Below are 22,394 nucleotides of genomic sequence, written 5' to 3'. Positions count from 1 at the left end.
TTTTAACTTCATCTACTGTGCTGTTCATCATTGTTTGTTTGCTCTTTAGTTCTTCTAGGTCCTTGTTAAATGTTTCTTGTATTTTCTCCATTCTATTTTCAAGATTTTGGATCATCTTTACTATCATTACTCTGAATTCTTTCTCAGGTAGACTGCCTATGTCCTCTTCATTTGTTTGGTCTGGTGGGTTTTTACCTTGCTCCTTCATCTGCTGTGTGTTTCTCTGTCTTCTCATTTTGCTTAACTTACTGTGTTTGGGGTCTCCTTTTCACAGGCTGCAGGTTTGTAGTTCCCGTTGTTTTTGGTGTCTGCCCCCAGTGGCTAAGGTTGGTTCAGTTGCGTAGGCCTTCTGGTGGAGGGGACTGGTGCCTGTCCTCTGGTGGATGAGGCTGGATCTTGTCTTTCTGGTGGGCAGGACCACGTCCGGTGGTGTGTTTTGGGGTGTCTGTGACCTTATTATGATTTTAGGCAGCCTCTCTGCTAATGGGTGGGGTTGTGTTCCTGTCTTGCTAGTTGTTTGGCATAGGTTGTCTGGCACTGTAGCTTGCTGGGTGTTGAATGGAGCTGGGTCTTGGCATTGAGATGGAGATGTCTGGGAGAGCTTTCGCCATGTGATATTATGTGGAGCCGGGAGGTCTCTGGTCAGAGGCACAGGCCTGACACCCAGCCGGAGCACCAAGACCCTGTCAGCCACACGGCTGCTAGTGCTGGAGGGTCTCCTGCAGAGGCAGGGGTTGGCTGTGTTTCACCACGGGGACAAGAACACTGGCAGAAGTTCTGGGAAGTACTCCTTGGCAAGAGCCCTCCAGAGTCCACCATTAGCCCTATCAAAGAGCCTGTCTAATTTTATTTTTAATAATGACCATGTTGGGACTTCCCTGGTGGCGCAGTGGTTAAGAATGCGCCTGCCAATGCAGAGGACACAGGTTTGAGCCCTGGTCCAGGAAGATCCCACATGCCACGGAACAACTAGGCCAGTGCACCACAACTACTGAACCTGTGCTCTAGAGCCCAAAAGCCACAACTACTGAGCCCGTGTGCCACAGCTACTGAAGCCCGCACCCTAGAGCCCATGCTCTGCAACAAGAGAAGCCAGGGCAATGAGAAGCCCACGCACTGCAATAGTAGCCCCCACTTGCCGCAACTAGAGGAAGCCTGCGCACAGCAACGAAGACCCAACACAGCCAAAAATAAATAAATTTATATATAAAAAAATAATGACCATGTTTAACAGCTAGTTTGCAAAATTCCTGAAAGTTTAACTGACCCTTGTAAGCCAGTACATCACTGCACTTATTCAAGTAACTTCTGTGATTCTTTAGTTCTCTGAGTTCCCAGTTTCCCTTCACTTTTTGTTTGATAATTCCTTACTGCCTTAGCAGCACTTTGATGCTTTTAATAAGACGCTCATTATATTCCACGTAACATTATTAGTTGTTTTCAGCCATCTTGCCAACTGAATTAACCAAAGTCCTAGTGATTTAAAATATTCTACGTTTTAGAAATTTAAAAACTTTCTGTAAAAAGATCACATTACCTTATTTTATAGTGAGGCAAAAAATTTCTTTCCTAAGAACTAAGTTACTACAAAGCAGTTACAGTCTCAGTCAACATTTAAGATATTGGAGACCTAAACTCAATTCCTGATAATTTCTTAAATACGTGCCTTTCTTATTTTGTTCACTCTGTTCAGATTTTCATATTTACGGTCTTTACTTACTATTAATAATTCCTCATAACCATCGGTCCGTCTGTTCCAAAGATACTTCAATACTTTCCTCAAAGTTACTTTTCCTTTAAGCCTTCCATTTCATTCACCTAGCTAAGATTCTCATCTTTTCCTTTTGTTTCAATCAATTCATACTTTCAGCTCTAACAATTTCCACCTTACACCCATCCTGTGTACCCTTTCTTATATTTTATTTTGGAGGAAGTCTCATTTCTTTTTTTCTGCTAAGTCATTTGCACCCCTCTTCTAGAAATTACACCACAACTAATTTCAGGAAAGCTACCATTGGAGAGAACTAAAATGTTACCTAAGAGATAATCTCCACTAAGCATTTCAGAAATTCCTGAACCAAACTATATTTCCTGTCATGAAATATATTAGGGAGTCTCTGAACTACTGGCTGTAAGTTAAATAATATGTGTATGGTTATAAGAGGAGAGAAAATGTTTAATAGCGAACTTTCTGCATTTTATTCCGTTTTCAACTTCTCATCTTAGTTTGCACCTCCACACTTCAAGTGAAAAGATGGAGGAAAGCAGGGGGCAGAAGAGTGGGGAGAAATTTTACCTCTCCCAATTTCTTTGAAACTCGCAATCCCAACTATGAAGAATAAAACTCATTTATACTCTATAATGAAATATATTAATTAAATACACAGTTAACATCTGAGAGCAACAAGTATCAGAGAATGGATATTATGACTGGTCTAGAAAAGAAAAATGGAAAGTTTCTGAGTAAGAAGTCAGGCTGGTTGTTTTAAGTAGTTAGGAAAGGGTAGAAAGGTATAGGAAGGAAAGTAAGATACTGAAAAAAATTAATTAGGAATCTGCTCCAGAAAACCACTTTAAGAGATGACATATGTTTCCAAAGAAATGCCACTAATCCAATACAACCTCTCCATTCAGTCTCCAGACTCTCTTTGGTTGTTACCAAAAGTAATTATGAAAATAAAATGAGAAGATGGGTTAAAACTTGATCTCTGCAACTCAGATTTAAATTAAACCTTTGAAACACGGAAAAGTGTCTATCGCCAAACCTCTCAGCTTTTCTAGACTTCAGTCACTTGAAGATTAGGGACAGTAACACCAATCTCAAAGATTTTTTTTCTTCTTACAAAAACGAAATAAAAATACCTCATAAGTTTAAGACATGTCCAATGGGAAACAGAACATATATTTAATATAAGTTTAATTCTTTCCCTTTGCTCTTTTTCCTTTATAATATCAATATAATTAATATTTTCTGAACCAAAAAATAAGGTCTGGAAGTTGGTATAGTATACCTGAGGAACACTGAGATAAAACATTTTTGAGTTTAGGGTTTGTGAAGGGAGGTAGCTTTAATGTATAGTTGAGAGGTGTTCAAGGTGTGGGGACCACTTGGAACCCCAGAGTTGTCACAGAGATTATTTTACGCTGAAGATATCTGAGGTTCAACAAATGTAGAAAAAAGCCTTCTTAGAGCTTTTGTTATCTGACTAAAAGGAGCTACTTCTGGGAAATGAGGCTATTGTAAATCTCCTCTCTTGGGGAGCTTTATGGCCTTGAAGAAGATGGAAAGACCACTCATACTGTAGAGACAAACATTATCACAAACTTTCTCCTAAAAATGTACTTTTCTTTCCTTAAGAAACCTATTTATTTTTCCCACAGAAGGCTTTTTATCTCCACTTCCTTTTCCATACTATGTTAGGTAAATAAGCCTTTAACTTTAATCATTTAATGAGCCAACTCCTTCTTTTGTTGGCTCTGTGTATGCAGGCAAAATAAAATATTTTCTTCTGTTAATCTGTCTTCTGTCAGTTTAATTCATAGGGCCCAGCTACTGAAACTAAAAGGGTAGAGGAAAAGTTTTTCCTCCTCTACAAAGGGCTAGAATGAATCTTAATCACTTAACAGCTATGTAACTGGCAAGTTACTTAACCTTTTTGTGCCTTATTTTACTCAACTGTAATGTAAAATGATGGTAAAAGTGCCCACTTTATAGGGCTTTATGGGAATTAAAAGAGCTAATAAATATGGTTAGATGCCCGGCACACATTTTTTTCTATTACAGTCTATCACCCAGCCCACAGAGTCTATAACTATAGACCAGGAACTATCTGTCCAAATTTTGTAACTTCTGGATATGGAGAAAAAACTAGAATTGTATTTCCAGTGCCCATGTTTGATTTCTGATTATAGTTCCCCAGAATGCTTAGTAGTAAAGCTCTAAAAACAAACTGTTGCTTGTCTCTGGAGTTAGCAAAACTGGGGGAGCTAGGAGTTAAAGTCATTCTAAATGTATTGTGGAGATTATTTTTTCATACTTAGAGCCTATGTCATAAAAGTTCAAAGTATACAGGCTGAAAAACTCATAACAGTATTTCATGGGAGACCAACAGGCAAGCTATAGATCCTAAAAGATAAAAACTTACTCTTACCAAGAAGTTTTCCTCTTCACTCTTTGTCTGTTTGTATGTATGTATATATGTCAGATTATCAATGAAGCAGAGAATCCCAATGGATTCGTCATTAATAAAGTGAAGATACTAACTGCAAGGAGATGACTGATTATCAGAGTATCAGGCGACTCCTTTTGTACTTTGTAAAATAGCCCCCTCACTGAGAAAGAAAATCTGACTCTTATCTTCAATTTATATCCTTGGCCCTCACAGAAGTTACACACTGATGACGTGGAATATGTTTTTTAGAAAAAGTGCTGTACAACCAAAGTACATTTGTTAAAACTACATAGTTAGTTTTAAAACAAAACATAAAGCCATCAAGTCACTACCTAATAAACAAACATAAGGTAAGTAGCAATACAGCAAGGAGGACAGGTAAGTTTTTAAAGTACCCAAAAGATGCTTTTAAATTTTAACTCTCTTATCTTTGGTCTTCTGTTATTCTTTATAGAATGTCATTTCTTCTCTCTGCCCATCTAAAGACTACCCATTTTTCAGGTTTCCAGTTGAGCCCCAATTGTACTCTATGGCATTTTTTCCTCATACCAGGCAGTATGATTTACCTCCTTTTGAATTCCTAAGGCAGTGTTTGTTTTCTGTGCTCTATTGGTACTTACCTTGTGTTTATTAGGCAATGACACCATAGCTATGGTAAAAGATTATAGTATAAATCAATACTGCCAGACTAAACACTCATCAAAATATTCCCAGTGAAAAGTATCTAGATTTTGAAGGCAACAGACCTGGGACTGAAGCCTAGCTATTACTAGCTTTGTTATTTGACTCTATATCATCACCTGTATGTAGGGATATAGCTATGTGTTTCATAAGCCTCTAGAGCAAGGCTTAAATAAACAAAAAGCCAACAGGCACCTAAATAAACATACAATTATAAACTGTGTTAAGTTGTTTAAAGAAAAAAATTGTCACAGTGCTATGACAAATGGAATTATGAGAAGGAGCCAATCATATAAAGAATAGGGGGAAAGAATATTCTAAGAACAAACAGAATGAACAGAGAATTAGGAAAATACCTGGTGTAATCAAGGGTCTGAAAGAAGAAGTCCTGTGTGGTTAGACCTGAAGGAGCAAAGGAAGGAACAGAGGGCATGCAGTGAAGCCAAATGTACTGTGCTATGCTCGATCACACAGGGCCTTGCAGGCACTATTAAAGGCTTTGGATTTTATTCAGAGTATAATTGGAAGTGTTTTAAATAGAAAGTGATACAATCCAATCTTTGTATTTAAAAAGATCATTTTGGCTGATGAATGGATTGGAGAAAGTCAAGAAAGAAGTAAGAAGACTTGCTAGAGGCTATTAGAATAGGTAAGATATGATAGTGGGTTTGGTAAGGGTAGTGGCGGAGACATAGAGGTTGAGAAAAGGGGAGGGAAGTCAAGGATGACTCCTCGCCTTTTGGCTTAACCATCAATGGAAGTGCCATTTACTGAGGGAGTAAAAGAATTGTTTCAGTCATGGTCAGTTTTGAACATTAAAGAGATATACACCTGGAGAAGTCAAACAGGACAAAAAGTCAGGTGTTGAGATGTTTGGAAAAAAAGATATATACACAACACTAATTAATATAAGGGTCTAACCTTGAAACATAGAAGATGTCTGCTAAATAGCAGCTACCTGGATAATCAACATACAATGCAAGTTCTCCTTGATACAAAAGTAGCTCCATCAAGATGAGAATAGTTTAAAAGTTTTGAACACAACTAAAGAAAAAGTATCAATCAGAAAGATTCATACAGAAAAAAAGTACAGAAATCACAAAAAAAGAGCAAAAGAAAAAAAATAGAGTACAAGCACAGAAAAAGATAATCTGAAAGAGAGATTCCTAGGTCCACGCAATAACTATCCTAGGAAAAGGGTAGCCCACCCTTGACAACCATCAGTGGCAAGTATACCTACTGCATACAGGGGTACATTAGGCTTAGTTAAGAGTCACTAAACATAAAAGTGGTAAAATTAACAATCCTTGTTCAGATCTATGCTCACCAAGCATTAGAGCAGTTCTTCCTTTTATCAATTTTTACCTCCTTATTAATAACTTAATATTTTTATGGGGTTCCAGAAGTTTCTTTTTTTTTCTAATTTAACTATTTTATATTGGAATATAGACAATTAACAATGTTGTGATAGTTTCAGGTGCATAGCAAAGGGACTCAGACATACATATACATGTATCCATTCTCCCGCAAACTCCCCTCCCATCCAGGCTGCCACATAACATTGAGCAGAGTTCCCTGTGCTGTACAGTAGGGTCCTTGTTGGTTGTCCATTTTAAATATAGCAGTGTGTACATGTTGATCCCAAACTCCCTAACTATCCCTTCCCCTACTTCTTTCCCCCAGGTAACCATAAGTTCATTCTCTAAGTCTGTGAAATCTGTTTCTGTTTTGTAAATAAGTTCATTTGTATCATTTCTTTTAGATTCCACATATAAGGGATATTATACGATACTTCTCTTTCTCTGTCTGACTTACTTCACTCAGTATGACAATCTCTAGATCCATCCACGTTGCTCCAAATGGCACTATTTCATTCTTTTTAATAGCTGAGTAATATTCCATTGTATATATGTACCACATATACATATGTATATGTACCACATCTTCTTTAGCCTCTGTTGATGGACATTTAGGTTGCTTCCATGTCTTAGCTACTGTAAACAGTGCTGCAGTGAACACTGGGGTGCATGTACCCTTTCGGACCATGTTTTTCTCTGGATATATGCCCAGGAGTGGGACTGTAGGGTCATATGGTAGCTCTATTTTTACTTTTCTAAGGAAACTCTATATCGTTCTCCATATAGCTATACCAATTTACATTCCCACCAACAGTGTAGGAGGGTTCCCAACTCTCCATACCCTCTCCAGCATTTACTGTTTGTGGATTTTTTGTTGATAGCCATTTTGACTGCCATGAGGTGATATCTCATTGTAGTTTTGATTTGCATTTCTCTAATAATTAGTGATGTTGAACATCTTTTCCTGTGCTTCTTGGCCACTTGTATGTCTCTGGAGAAATGTCTATTTAGGTCTTCTGCCCATTTTTTTATTGGGCTGTTTGTTTTGATGATATTAAGCCTCATGAGCTATTTGTAAATTTTGGAGACTAATCCCTTGTTGGTCACATCATTTGCAAATATTTTCTCCAAATCTGTGGGTTGTCTTTCCATTTTGTTTATGGCTTCCTTTGCTGTGCAAAGAATTTTGAGTTTAATCAGGTCCCATTTGTTTATTTTCGTTTTTATTTCCATTATTCTGGGAGATGGCTCAAAAAAGATATTGCTGCGATTTATGTCAGAGCATGTTCTGCCTATGTTTTCCTCTGGAGTTTTATAGGGTCCAGTCTCACGTTTAGGTCTTTAATCCATTTTGAGCTTATTTTTGTGTATGGTGTTAAAGAATGACCTAATTTCATTTTTTTACACGTATCTGTTCAGTTTTCCCAGCACCATTTGTTGAAGAGACTGTCTTTCCACCATTGTGTAGTCTTGCCTCCTCTGTTGTAGGTTAATTAACCATAGATGCATGGGTTTATTTCTGGGCTTTCTATCCTATTCCACTAATCTATATTTCTATTTGTGTATCAGTAGCATACTGTTTTGATGCCTGTAGTTTTGTAGTACAGTCTGAAGTCAAGGAGTCTGATTCCTCCAGCTCCATTTTTCTTTCTCAAGATTGCTTTGGCTATTCAGGGTCTTTTGTGTCTCCATACAAATTTTAAGATTTTTTACTCTAGTTCTGTGAAAAATGCCATTGGTAATTTGACAGGGATTGCACTGAACCTGTAGATTGCCTTGGGTAGAGTAGCCATTTTGACAGTGTTGATTCTTCCAATCCATGCCATCTGTTTGAGTATTCTTTTATTTCTTTCATCAGTGTCTTATAGTTTTCGGAGTACAGGTCTTTTGTCTCCTTAGGTAGGTTTATTCGTAGGTATTTTATTCTTTTTGACGTGATGGTAAATGGAATTGTTTCTTGAATTTCTCTTTCTGATCTTCCATTGTTAGTGTATAGAAATGCAACAGATTTCTGTATTAATTTTGTAACCTACAACTTCACCAAATTCATTGATGAGCTCTAGTAGTCTTCTGGTAGCATCTGTAGGATCTTCTACATAAAGTATCATGTCATCTGCAAACAGTGACAGTTTTACTTCTTCTCCAGTTTGGATTCTTTTTATTTCTTTTTCTTCTCTGATTGCCATAGCTAGGACTTCCAAGACTACGTTGAATAAAAGTGGCAAGAGTGGACATCCTTGTCTTGTTCCTGATCTTAAAGGAAATGTTTTCAGCTTTTCACCATTGAGTATGATACTAGCTGTAGGTTTGTCGTATATGGCTTTTATTATGTTGACGTATGTTCACTCTATGCCCACTTTCTGGAGAGTTCTTTTTTTTTTTTTATCATAAACGGGTGCTGAATTTTGTCAAAAGCTTTTTCTCCATCTATTGAGATGATCATATGGTTTTTATTCTTCAATTTGTTGATGTGGTATATCACAATGATTGATATGCAGATACTGAAAAATCCTTGCATCCCTGGGATAAATCCCACTTGATCATGGTGTATAATCCTTTTCATGTATTGTTGGATTCAGTTTGCTAATGTTCTGTTGAGGACTTCTGCATCTATGTTCATCAGCCTGTAATTTTCTTTTGTGGTATCTTTGTCTGGTTTTGGTATCAGGGTGATGGTGGCCTCATAGAATGAGTTTGGGAGTGTTCCTTCCTCTGCAATTTTGTGAAACAGTTTCAGAAGGATAGGTGTTAGCTCTTATCTAAGTGTTGATAGAATTTGCCTGTGAGGCCACCAGGTCCTGGACTTTTGTTTGTTGGGAGTTTTAAAATCACAGTTTCAATTTCAGTGCTTGTGACTGGTCTGTTCATATTTTCTGTTTCTTCCTGGTTCAGTCTTGGAAGACTGTACCTTTCTAGGAATTTGTCTATTTCTTCCAGGTTGTCCATTTATTGGCATATAGTTGCCTGCAGTAGTCTCTTATGATGCTTTGTATTCCTGTGGTGTCAGTTGTAACTTCTCCTTTTTCATTTCTAATTTTATTGATTTGCGTCCTCTCCCTTTTTTTCTTGATGAGTCTGGCTAAAGATTTATCAATTTTGTTTATCTTTTCAAAGAACCAGCTTTTAGTTTCACTGATCATTGCTATTGTTTTGTCTCTATTTCATTTATTTCTGTTCCGATCTTTATGATTTCTTTCCTTCTACTAACTTTAGGTTTTGTTTGTTCTTCTTTCTCTAGTTCCTTCAGATGTAAGGTTAGGTTGTTTACTTGAGATTTTTCTTCTTTCCTGAGGTAAGATTGTATTGCTATAAACTTCCATCTTAGAACTGCTTTTGCTGCATCCCACAGGTTTTTTATCATTGTGCTTTCATTTTCATTTGTTTCTAGGTATTTTTTTCTTTCTTGATTTCTTCAGCAATCCACTGGTGGTTTAGTAGCATATTGCTTAACCTCCACGTGTTTGTGTTTTTTATAGTTTTTTTTTGTAGTTTATTTCTAATCTCATAGCATTGTGATTGGAAAAGATGTTTGATAAGATTTCAATTTTCTTAAATTTACTGAGGCTCGCCTTGTGTCCTAGCATGTGGGCAATCCTGGAGAATGTTCTGTGTGCACTTAAGAGGAATGTGTATTCTGGTTCTTTTGTATGGAATGCTCTACAGATATCAATTAAGTCCATCTGGTCTCATGTGTCATTTAAGGCCTGTGTTTCCTTATTTATTTTCTGTCTAGATATGTCCACTGATGAAAGTGGGGTGTTAAAGTCCCCCACTATTATTGTGTTACTGTCAATTTTTCCCTTTATGGCTGTTAGTATTTGCCTTATATATCGAGGTGATCCCATGTTGGGTGTATTTACAATTGTTATATCTTCTTCTTGGATTGATGCCTTGATTGTTATGTAGTGTCCTTGTCTCTTATAACAGTCTTTCAAGTCTATTATGTCTGACGTGAGTATTGCTACTCCAGCTTTCTTTTGATTTACAGTTGCATGGAGTACCTTCTTCCATCCCCTCACTTTCAGTCTGTATGTGTCCCTAGGTCTGAGGTAGGTCTCTCGCAGACTGTGTATATATGGGTCTTGTTTTTGTATCCACTCAGCCAGTCTATGTCTTTTGGTTGGCGCATTTAATACATTTACATTTAAGGTAATTATTGATATGTGTATTTCTACTGCCATTTTCTTAATTGTTTTGGGTTTGTTTTTGTGGGTCTTTTTTCTTCCCTTCCTCTTTTGTTCTCTTCTCTTGTGGTTTGGTGACCATCTTTAGTGCTGTGTTTGAGTTGCTTTTTCTTTTTTTGTGTGTGTATCTATTGTAGTTTTGGGGCTTGCTGTTCCCATGAGGTTTTGATATAACAGTCTATATGTACAAGGCTTTTTTTTTTTTTTTTAAAGTTGCTAGTCTCCTTCCTGCCTAGAGGAGTTCCTTTAGCATTTGTTGCAAAGTGGTCTGGTGGTGCTGAATTCTCTTAGCTTTGGTTTGTCTGTAAGGCTTTTGATTTCTCTGTCAAATATGAATGAGAACTGGGTACAGTATTCTTGGTTGTAGAGTATTCTTGGTTGTAGGTTGTAGGTTCTTCCCTTTCATCACTTTAAATATATCATGCCACTCCCTTCTGGCTTGCGGAGTTTCTGCTGAGAAATCAGCTGATAACTTAATGGGAGTTCCCTTGTATGTTGTCATTTTTCCCCTGTTGCTTTCAAATAATTTTTCTTTGTCTTTACTTTTTGTCAATTTGATTACTACATGTCTCGGTGTGTTTCTCCTTGGGTTTATCCTGCCTAGGACTCTCTGTGCTTCCTAGACTTGGTTGACTGTTTCCTTTCCCATGTTAGGGAAGTTTTCAGCTATTATTTCTTCAAATATTTTCTCAGGTCCTTTCTCTCTCTTTTCTCTTTCTGGGACCCCTATAATGCGAATGTTGGTGTGTCCAATGTTGTCCTTAGGCTGTCTTCATTTTTTTTCATTCTTTTTTCCTTATTCTGTTCTGCAGCAGTGATTTCCACAATTCTGTCTTCCCGGTCACTTACCAGTTCTTCTGCCTCAGTTATTCTGCTATTGATTCCTTCTAGTGTATTTTTCATTTCAGTTATTGTATCGTTCATTTTTTTGTTTGTTCTTTAGTTCTTCTAGGTCTTTGTTAAACATTTCTTTCATCTTCTTAATCTTTGCCTCCATTCTGGATCATCTTCACTATCATTATTCTGAATTCTTTTTCTGGAAGGTTGCCTATCTCTACTTCATTTAGTTGTTTTTCTGGGATTTTATCTTGTTCCTTCACCTGCGACATAATCCTCTGCCTTTTCATTTTGTTTAACTTTCTAGGATTGTGGTTTTCATTCTGCAGGCTGCAGGATTATAGTTCTTCTTGCTTCTGCTGTCTGCCCTCTGGTGGATGAGGCTAAGAGGCCTGTGCAAGCTTCCTGATGGGAGGGACTGGTGGTGGGTAGAAATGGGTCTTGCTCTGGTGGGCAAAGCCTTGCTCAGCAAAATTTTAATCCACTTGTCTGCTGACGGGTGGGGCTGTATTCCCTCCCTGTTGGTTGTTTGGCCTGAGGCAACCCAGCACTGGAGCCTACAGGCTGTTTGGTGGGGCTAATGGTGGCCTGAGGGAGGGCTCACGTCAATGAGTACTTACCAGAACTACTGCTGCCAGTGCCCTTGTTCCCCTTGGTGAGCCACAGTCGCCCCCTGCCCCTGCAGAAGACCCTCCAACACTAGCAGGTAGGTTTGGTTCAGTCTCCTATGGGGTCACTGCTCCTTTCCCTTGGGTCCTGGTGTGCACAAGATTTTGTGTGTGCTCTACAAGAGTGGAGTCTCTGTTTTGCCCAGTCCCGTGGAAGTCCTGCACTCAAATCCTGCTGCCTGTCAAAGCCAGAATCCCTGGAGATTGCTAGTCCTGTTGCTGGACCCCCAGGCTGGGACGCTGATGTGGGGCTCAGAACCTTCATTCCAGTGGGAGAACTTCTGTGGTTTAATTGTTCTCCAGTTTGTGCTTCCCCCACCTGGCAGGTATGAGATTTGATTTTATCATGATTGTGCTCCCCCTTCCCATCTCACTGAGGCTTCTCCTTTGTCTTTGGATGTGGGATATCTTTTTTGGTGGGTTCCAGTGTCTTCCCGTGAATGGTTGTTCAGCAGTTGTGATTTCAGTGCTCTTGTGAGAGGAGGTGAGCACACGTCCTTCTACTCCGCCATCTTGAACCAATACTCCAGAAGATTCTTTCTTGATAAAAATTAACCAGAATATGTCTGAATTTTGACCATTCTGAGTTAATTTTTTATCATGCTGTGTCTTTTCAATGTAAAGTTACTTCTTTTTAATCTAGTAAAGTTTTCTTGAATGAATTATAATTGCAAGCATTTATTCTTTTCTTTTAAAAAAATTTACTTTTTCCAGAAAGTCTAATTAAGTATATCCTGTGTGTGTGTATATATATATGAAAGTATATATATATATATATAATATATATATATAATTGCCTGTCTTTTCTCTCTAACCTTTAAAAATTCTCTTCGTTTCTATTTCATTTTGTTTACTTTTCCTATTGTATCCTTTATGTCCCCTATTGATTGTTCTGCAGTGTCTCTTTGACTTTGTGTTCCAATTTAAGAAATTGGTTTGCTTTCTTCTTCTTTCCTGGGTTCTGCTAGCTCAAAATTAAACTCTTCTGGTTGTTAAGCCATCTCTTCCTACAGTTCTTTACATATCTACTGGTCTTCTTTCAAAGAAGTGAATGCATAAATTGTTTAAGAACATTAAAATCAAAGTTTCATCTGCTACGTGCCAATTTTTTTTGTGTGTGTGTAAATGCATGTTTGTGACAACTTTTATCTCTTGCTAAGCTTTGCTTTTTGTTTCCATGTCTCCTTATTAATATCTTTGTATGAATGCCAGGCTAGCTCCTTTTAAATTGCTTATTACTGAATGAGTTGGCTGGACCAGAAAGTTTGGGGTGCAGGGTGGGGATGGAAGCACAGGTTATTTTTACAGCCTTTAAAACCAAAAGACTGCCTTGATAGCATCAGATAATCTGACAGACTGTTTTAACCAAATACTTCCTTTAAACAAAACCACATCAAGGATGGCTTCCGCTCTAGTTTGCTCACTCACAATTTTATGTGGCCTGCCATAAACAAGGGATAATGTTTTTATACTTCAAAAACAAGCCCCCCACCTTTAGGAAGTACAATTTTCTGTCATATTCTATGTTCTGCTACCACTGAGCATTCTCAACATTCCATGCTTTTACTCTTCCCTTCTTTACATGTAGCTTTTGCCAGATCTTAACCTGCTTAAGCAGCCTTTGCCTGTATTTTGTTGTCTAGGTATTACACCTGTCTTCTTAGTTTTGCTTAATGTGAAGTGAAGCTTTATGGGTAGAAATATGTGTTTATTTTCCTTGTTGCTTTTGTGTGTTTTCTGGGGAGGTCAAGGAGCAGATATTGACTTACCCTTAATCATACCTAAATAGTCTATATTTCTCATAAACATATAAATAAGAGGCTTTCTATAATACTAAGCAAGCACTGATTATACTTTGTTTCTGTATAATATGCCTATTGGGCAAGAATGTGTTGGCCAGAAGATAAAAGCATGTGTAGTCCCACTGGTAGTTTTGTTTCTCACAAAAATTAATGAATTAGCATTCTGACTTCATATATTAATCCCTATTTGCTTATTAATGTGATTTATTTGGAACTTACCCCTTACATAAATGAATTTATTCTTGTTCAGTTACTGAACCTAGAATGCTGAGGTTTATAAGAAATATTATGAAATAGCAAGCAATGCCCAACATACTACTTTGATCAGGTAAAACACATATTAGGTTTTGTTACAGAAATAAATTCCACTCCAAGAAAAGAATAATACATGTAACAGCTGCTAAATCATAGAATGATTCACCTGGCTCCTTTACTCACATCATTCTTTCCTTCTTCACCTTGTTTATGAACATTAAATAGTGTGTTATGTATTCTTTTGGGTGTTTAAGCTTTTTAAATTCCACCTAGGTTTTACTGAAGTGGTTATGTTGATGTAAACTAGAATTTTATGTATGTTTAATATGACCTCAAACTTTCCATTATCACCTTCTCCCAGTAGGAACTCCGTAAGGTCAAGTCCATGATACCTCACTATTTAGAAAAATATCATATCTCAAACTTACATTCTTTCTCTTTAAGTAACAATAAAGGCTATTAGAAACATATCTTAAACCCTGTTATTAATAAATATAACCTAATTCAAAGGTCAAAAAATACTGAAATAACCTAATTTTCTTTGGCAAAATTACTATCTTTGCTTTTCAACCACTGAGTTAGTCAAAGGTATACTTAAAGGTATGTGTTTGGTGAGATGACACATTTAAAAAGATAAACTCCTGAAAATTAATCCAAATAATAGAGAAATATTCAAAGAGTTGGCAGATACAAGTTCCTACATTCTATTAAAAACTCTTTGGAGAGTGAATTAAGTTAAAACTAAACAAATAACATTAATAAATCAGACAAAAATATAAAAAGAAAGTTAAGCTTGGGAAGTTAAACATTATTAAGAGGAAGACTTCTAAAAACTGAAATAAAAAATAAATACAGACAACAAGAATTTATTACCTTCAGGTCGATATTGTGCAACAATTGTGACAGCTTGGCCAGCATTTTTTAAAGCAGCTGCTGCCTGCTCATGGCTGGCAGTTCTGAGGTCAACACTGTTTACCTGTAAATCAAACCACATATTAAATTCAAAAGAAAATCATCACACTGATTAGAAATCACAATAGCCTATTCTTTGAGTAGGCATAGATTAAAAAAAATTACTTGAAATTACTTTATCACTAAAATATTTTCTTGTTCTGATTTACTAAAAATGTTATACAGTAGAACAAAAATATATTGTATAGTCAATCAAAACAATTTTATTCACTTAAAATATTCATTTTTTCACTTTGTCAAGTGAACAAATGCAAAACACTTTCCCCTGAGTGTTCCAGAAGGTTGTCTACCAATCTCTTGAGAAATGTACCTTAATTTGACAACTTGAAAAATCAGCAAGTGTCATCATTTTGTACATTTCATTTCACCAGTAACTCAGGCAATGAGAGGGAAATTCATTTTGTTTACAGCATACTTTCAACTCCTGCCACATTTTCACTATTACTCATCTCAGTTTCAATTCTCTTCCTTCCTTTCCCAAACTAAAGCTTCCATTCTTTTGGAGTAACAGGAAAGCAATTACTTTAAGTATTAAAATAGCTCAGATTTCACGGACTGACATTTAAACACAGTAAATGTTATTAAATGAGCAAGAAGACTTTTTTTTTAAACAGGGACCTTCCTTGGGTAAAATAATTAATGAGGTGATCAATCCCACTCTAGAAGAATAGGCAACTTCATTCTTATTTCTGAAAGGCTGCCAGCACCTAGTACGCTGCAAGGTACACTATCTTTAGAGACTGAACCTTTTCCACTACAAGAAAAACTTAATAGGACATTAATGTGAGCATTAAACTTAAATGTAATTAACTTTAAATATTTAAGTTGGCTTTTTTCCCTAAGAACCATGAATGAATAAAATACAGCAATGGGGGCTTCCCTGGTAGCACAGTGGTTGAGAGTCCGCCTGCCGATGCAGGGGACACGGGTTTGTGCCCCGGTCTGGGAAGATCCCACATGCCGTGGAGCGGCTGGGCCCGTGAGCCATGGCCACTGAGCCTGTGCTCCACAACGGGAGGGGCCACAGCAGTGAGAGGCCTGCATACCGCGCAAAAAAAAAAAAAAAAAAAAAATACAGCAATGTTTAGGACCTTTACTGAATATTTTTGGAAAGAAGAACTGTCACACAATTTTAGTATGACAGCCTGCTTCATTGATGTCTAATCTAAGACCTGTTAAAAATTACATACCAATTTTGGAAAATTTGACTATAGCCCAGAAATTCCTGGGATCATAAAATTTACATAAAAGAACATTTTTAATGTTTAATGTAAAACATTTAAAGACCTGATGTTTTACATTATCTATAAAGGATATTACTATGTAACTAAGTTAAAATGTACAGACACCTCTTAAATGAAAATCAAGATCCAAAAACCTTAATCTAAACAGGTGTAACATAATGTGGTTTTATTAGAGAATATCTCTAGCTTAATATCTTATTAGAGAATAACTGAACACAATGTATAAATAGTTCTATATTGAACATAAAGAAAATCCTAATTTCTAGCAGAAAAAATTAGAGAATATAAAAGGTAGACAAACTTTCATAGATTATTTTAGAAAAGATCACAATTTTTAATGAATTATTCCTAAGCACTGGATCCCTTTACTACAGAAAAGATCTGAGAACAACCTACATAGATTCAAAGGAGAATAATTTGTTAACAAGACTACAAATTAAAAATGTTCCTAAATAACGCCAAACATTTTAATGGAATACATTATCAAGGATATTTTAGAAGAAATCCTGGTACTGAGAAACATATCATGTAAACAGATTTAGGGTCACTTTTTTATGGAGATACAATTTATATAAAATCCAAACTTTTAAAGTGTACAATTTGTGTTTTTCAGTACATTCACAAGCATGTGCAACCATCACCATGCTTTAATTCCAAAACATTTTCATCAGCCCCCACCCCCCAAAAACCCACTACCCATTAGCATTCATTCCCCCCTTCCCTCTCCCCTTAGACCCTGGCAACCACTATTCTTCTTTCTAACTCTAAGGATTTGTCTGTTCTGTACATTTTATATAAAATGAATATTACAATATGTGGCTATTTGTGTTTGCCTTCTTCACTTAGCTTGTTTTCATGGTTCATCCTTGTTTTAGCCTGTTTTAGTACTTTGTTACTTATTATGGCTGAATCATATACCCCATTGGATGGATATTCCATATTTTGTTTATCCACTTTGTTAAATTTATTCTTTTTGATACTACTATAAATAAAATTATTTTCTTAATTTCACTTTCAGGTTGTTCAACTCTGGTATATTAGAAACACAACTGTTTCTTGTATAGTGATTCTCTGTCCTGCAAACTTGCTGAGCTTGGTTATTATCTCTGATAGTTTTTTTGCATTTCCTAAGGTTTTCTATATATAAGATCATGGCATCTGCAAATAAGAGATAATTTTCCTTCTTCCTTTTTAATCTAGAAAGCTTTTATTTCTTTTTCTTGCCTAACTGCCCAATCTAGAAACTCCAGCACAATGTTGAATAAAAGTGGCATGAGTGGACACCTCTGTCTTGTTTCTGATCTCACAGGGAAACCTTTCAGTGTTTCAGCATTTAGTGTGACATAAGTTATCAGTTTTTCATAGACATCTTTTATCAGGTTGAGGAAGTTCTCTACTATTCCTAACTTGTTTGGTGCTTTTATGATGCAAGCTGTTGGTTTTTGACAGGAGCTTTTTCTGTTGAGATGGTCATGTGGCTTATATCCTTAACTCTATTAACACGGTGTTTTACTTTGGTTATCCCTGTGTTGAACCAACTATGCATTCCTTGGACAAATTCCACTTGGTTATGGGGTATAATCCTTTTTTAATGCTGGTGTACAATCCTTTTTTTATGCTGCTGAATCCACATGGCTATTTTGTTGAGGATTTTTACATATAAATTCATAAGGGATATTGTAGTTTTCTTGTGATGTCTTTGTTTGGTTTGATATAAGAATAATATTGGCCTTGTAGAATGAGTTGGGAAGTGTTCTTCACACCTATTCCCTTTTGGGGGAAGAGTTTGTGAATGGTGCTAATTCTTCTTTAAACGTTCTATAGATTGCACTAGTGAGGCCATCTGGTCCTGGGTTTTTTCCTTTGTGGGAAGTTTTGATTATCAATCTCCTTAATTGTTACAGGTCTACAGTTATAGTTTCCATTTCTTCTTGAGTCAGTTTCAAATGTTTATGTCTTTCTAGAAATTTATCAACAATTACACAATATGTATAACTATATATCACACATAATCTATATAACACATATATTATAAAATGTCCTTAGATTTTGAGAAATAATTTTTTTCCTAAAGTCTTTGTTTGATACTTGTATAGCCATTTTATGTGTTTCTTGGTTTCTGTTTGCATAGCATATCTTTTTCAACCTTTTACTTTCAACGAAGATTGAATCTAAAGTGTGTCTGTTGTAGAAAGTATATAATTTGATCTTTTTAAATCTACCCTGTCAATATCTGTCTTTTAGTTGGAGTATTTAACCCATTTACCTTCAATGTAATGTATCGAAAAAAAAAGATTTATGCCATCCATTTTGCTATTTGTTTTCTTCACACCTTGTCTTTTTTGTTCCTCTATTCCTCCATTACTAACTTCTTTTGTAAAATAGGTATTTTCCACTGTACTATCTTAATACCCTTTAAAAAATTATATATATTTTGAGTTATTTGCTTAGTGGTTTCTCTAGATCATAATTAACATTTTATAACCATTTACTCTGAATTAACACCAACTTAGTTTCAATAGTATATAAAAACTCTGCTCTTATAATTCTGTGCCCTCTATACTCCCTGTGATACTACTGTCATATAAATTACATCTTTATACAGTATGTGTGTGCCCATCAACACAGATTTAAAATTATTGCTTTATTTAGTTGTTGTTTAAATTATAAAGGAGAAAAAAAAGAGTTACAAACAAAAAATGCACTTATGCTGTTTTACATTTACCTATATAGTTACTTTTAACAGTGCTCTTTACTTCTTCATATGGATTTGGGCTACTCTCTAATGTCCTTTCTTTCTGGTCTGAGGGATGAGATGCTCTTTAGTACTCCTTGTAGGGCAGGTTTACTGTCTATAAGAGAAGTTAAGGAGATTAATAACTTCCTTAGCTTTTGTTTACCTGGGACTCAGATCTGTCCTTCGTTTCTGAAGGATAGTTTGACTGGGTATAGAAACCTGGGACAATGGCTTTTTTCTTTCAGAATTGCCTTCTGGCCTCCATGATTCTGACAAGAAATCAACTGTTAATCTTACTGAGGATTCCCTGTAATCAGTGATTTTTCTTTGCTTTCAGGATTCTCCCTTTGTTTTTTGATATTTGATTATGATTTATCTGTGGTGTGGATCTCTTCAAGTTTATTCTACTTGTAGTTCACTGAGCTTCTCAGATGTGTACATTAAATTTGGGAAGTTTTTTGCCATTATTTATTCAAATATTCTTTCTGCCTCTTTCTCTCTCTCTTGTCATTCTGACTTCATTATACATACATTGGTACACTTGATGGTATCCCCACAGGTCTTTGAGCCTCTGACAATTTTTCTTAATTCTTTTTTCTTTCTGTTCTTCAGCCTGGGTAGTCTTAATGGACATATCTTCAAGTTGGTGGATTTTTTTCTTTTGCCAGGTCAAATCTGCTGTTGAACTTGTCTAGAGGATTTTTTTTTCCCTTCATTTCAGTTATTGTACTCTTCAACACCAGAATTTGTTTGTTTCTTTTTCATAAAAGAAATCTCTTTATTGACATACTCTACTTGGTGCGTTATTGTTCCTATACTTTCCTTACATTCTTTAGACATGGTTTCCTTTAGTTCTTAGAATATATTTAAAATATCTGATTTAAAATCTTTGTCTAGTAGTATAGTGTTGGGCTTCCTTACAGTTTCTACTGATTGCTTTTCCCCTGGGTATATTTTCTTGTTTTGCTGCGTGTCTCAATTTTTTACTGAAAACCGGACATTTAAAATAATATAAAGTAGCAATTCTGGGTATAAGATCTGTCCTCCTACCCAGGGCTTGATATTACTGCTGTTTGTTATAGTAGTTGTTTGGTGACTTTTCTGAATTCTGTAAGGCTTGTATTCTTTGTTGTATGTGCCAGTGAAGTGTCTGCCTGATTAGCAGAGTGGTCAGTTAATGACTGGACAGAGACTGCATTAAATGTGCACATGTTGGGTAATGCCTTCAACAATCAGCTAGGCAACTGATGATTCTGCCTTAATCTTCACTTCCTTCTTGCACAGAGTCTCATGGTCAGCCAGAGGTGAGAGTTTAGGGCCTTTTCAGGTCTTTCCTGAGCAGGCACACAACCCAAGACCATGCATGTGTCCTCCTAGATTCCAAAGTATAAGAGCTTTTCAAAGGTCCCATGGAGAGTTCACTCCCTAGCTTTTCCTTTTAAGTTTTTGATTAGTCTACTGTTTGCTCCAACTGTTACCAATGTCTCAGGCAGCCATAATATGCCTGTAATTGTTTTTGCAATTACCCCAAGGGAAAAGGCTTTTGCACTGGTGGAGCTTTGAATCAGGTCAAATACAGGGAACCTTTCAAATAGGATGTTCCAAGAACCCACCAGACAGGTCAAATTATGACAGTTCTTTGGAAAAGAAGCTCTGAACATTCTACCACCATTTTGCTCTCTATAGTGGCTGTTGGGCCACTGGTTCTCACTGAAAAGGTGGGCTATTTTTCAAGGCTAATGTGGTGATAGAGAGCCAGGGATGGGACTTAGGCAAATTAAAATTCTACAAAGCTCATTCTTACAGAGATTCAGCAATTTTTTTTTTTTTTGAGTAAACACTTCCTGAATGGCTGTCAGTCTTTGGTTAATTTCCAGAGTTCTGAAAAAGTTTATTCTAAAAACAATTTTGGCCACTTTTCTCACTGTTTTTATGATGGAGAGAATTTCTGTTGAACTCTCTTGGGTCACTTTCCATGTTTCTAAATTTTCAGGGAATATCAACTATATCCTGCCCTATGCTTGTCATCACTGGAAATAACAGTAATATTTCCATTTATACCATAGTGAAAAATGCACTGTCCAACATCTGTACAATAATAAATCTTGACTTAAAAAGCTTCTTTCTTCAACAAAATTAAATATATCAAAGGGAATATTTTATAAAAATTATTATTTATTTCCCTGCCTTCCCAAATATTTATGCTTTTCTCAGTAATGTGGGTTATCATTAAGAACATCAATAACAGGGATGTCTTTAGAACAGTGGTTCACAAGGTTTGGTCCCAGGAGCAGCAACATCAGTATCTCATGGAAACTTGTAAGAAATATAAATTTTCAGATCCTATCCAAGTCATACTGAATCAGAAACTTTGGGGATGGAATCTAGGAATCTGTTTTTTAATAACGCCTTGAGGTTATCCTGATACAAGCTGAAGACTGAAAATAGCTAAATTTTGTGTAAAGAGGTACTTAAATAAGTGTTTCTGGGTTTTATTTTAGAATATCTTTTCTCATGTTTTTCTCTTGTTCCTAAGGTCTTTCCTATTGCTTCTCAGTGTATTTCCCTAGAGCAGCTTAGTAACCATTAAAATATTTAAGATAATGGATGTATACTGACAAACAGAAGGCTGAATTTAACTTACAGTAACATTAGGGCAAGCAACTGGTTGGGAGGGTCTGGGTCTTTCAGTTTTAAAACTTAGCCTAAAGGGGTTTCCAGACATGGGGCTTTCAGTGCTAAAATTGGGAAAGTTCTGGGTGAACCACGTTGTGTTCGTCAGAGTAACATATTCTAGCAGTGTGACAGTAACCCACATAAAGAGGTCCCACATGGACAATTTAAAAAACATATATTTTTGTTTTGAGTTTTTCACACATACCTCTAAGCCAACTGAGAATTAATTTTGACACAAGGTGTGAAGTGAGGCTCTAAGCTAATTTTATTCCACTAAGCAACTAGCTAATTTCTCCAACATTTATTTTTTAAAAATTCACTCCTTATCACTAATTTGCCCTTATACTGTAAATTATTTTTAAAACTTAAATTACAGTATAACTTACAAGCAATAAAATGTACAAATTTAAACAGTTCAGTTGGAAGGATTTTTGACAACTGTATATGCCCATGAAACTAAAACCCCAAACATACCTTTTCCATCAACCAACCCAGAAATCTCCATTATGCCTCTTTTATAATAGGACAATTAGCGGCAACCACGTTCTGACTTATCAATACAAGTTAGTGTTGCCTGCACATGATTATAATTAGAATCATACAGTATGTATTTTTGTGGTGTGTTCTGTTTTACTCAACACGATGTGTTTTAATGTCATCCATGCTGTTTGAGTTTTATTATGGATAGGCTATTATGAACATTCCTGTTATAGTGTAAACATAAGATTTCTTGGATAAAATCTGGGTGATAAGGTTAGGTGTATGTATAATTTCTTTAAAACTTCCCCAAAAGTTCTTGTAGTGGTTG

General features: G+C 36.1%; 1 protein-coding gene across 15 annotated transcripts in view; it reads right to left on the bottom strand.

Moving 5' to 3' along the window:
* DLG1 (discs large MAGUK scaffold protein 1) overlaps nucleotides 1-22,394 on the bottom strand; it is a 286,057-nt gene that overhangs the window by 67,433 nt on the left and 196,230 nt on the right. For all 15 annotated transcript variants that reach the window (XM_079922700.1, XM_079922698.1, XM_079922699.1 and 12 more), the window contains one exon: nucleotides 14,831-14,933. In XM_079922700.1, the coding sequence (XP_079778826.1) occupies nucleotides 14,831-14,933 (103 nt within the window). The remainder of the gene's footprint in view (nucleotides 1-14,830; nucleotides 14,934-22,394) is intronic.

This window comes from Stenella coeruleoalba (genome assembly GCF_951394435.1).
Source record: "Stenella coeruleoalba genome assembly, chromosome: 5".
Lineage (NCBI taxonomy): Eukaryota > Metazoa > Chordata > Mammalia > Artiodactyla > Delphinidae > Stenella > Stenella coeruleoalba.
The sequence above is the reverse complement of the archived record's forward strand: the minus strand, read 5'-3'. Positions and strand labels throughout refer to the sequence as shown.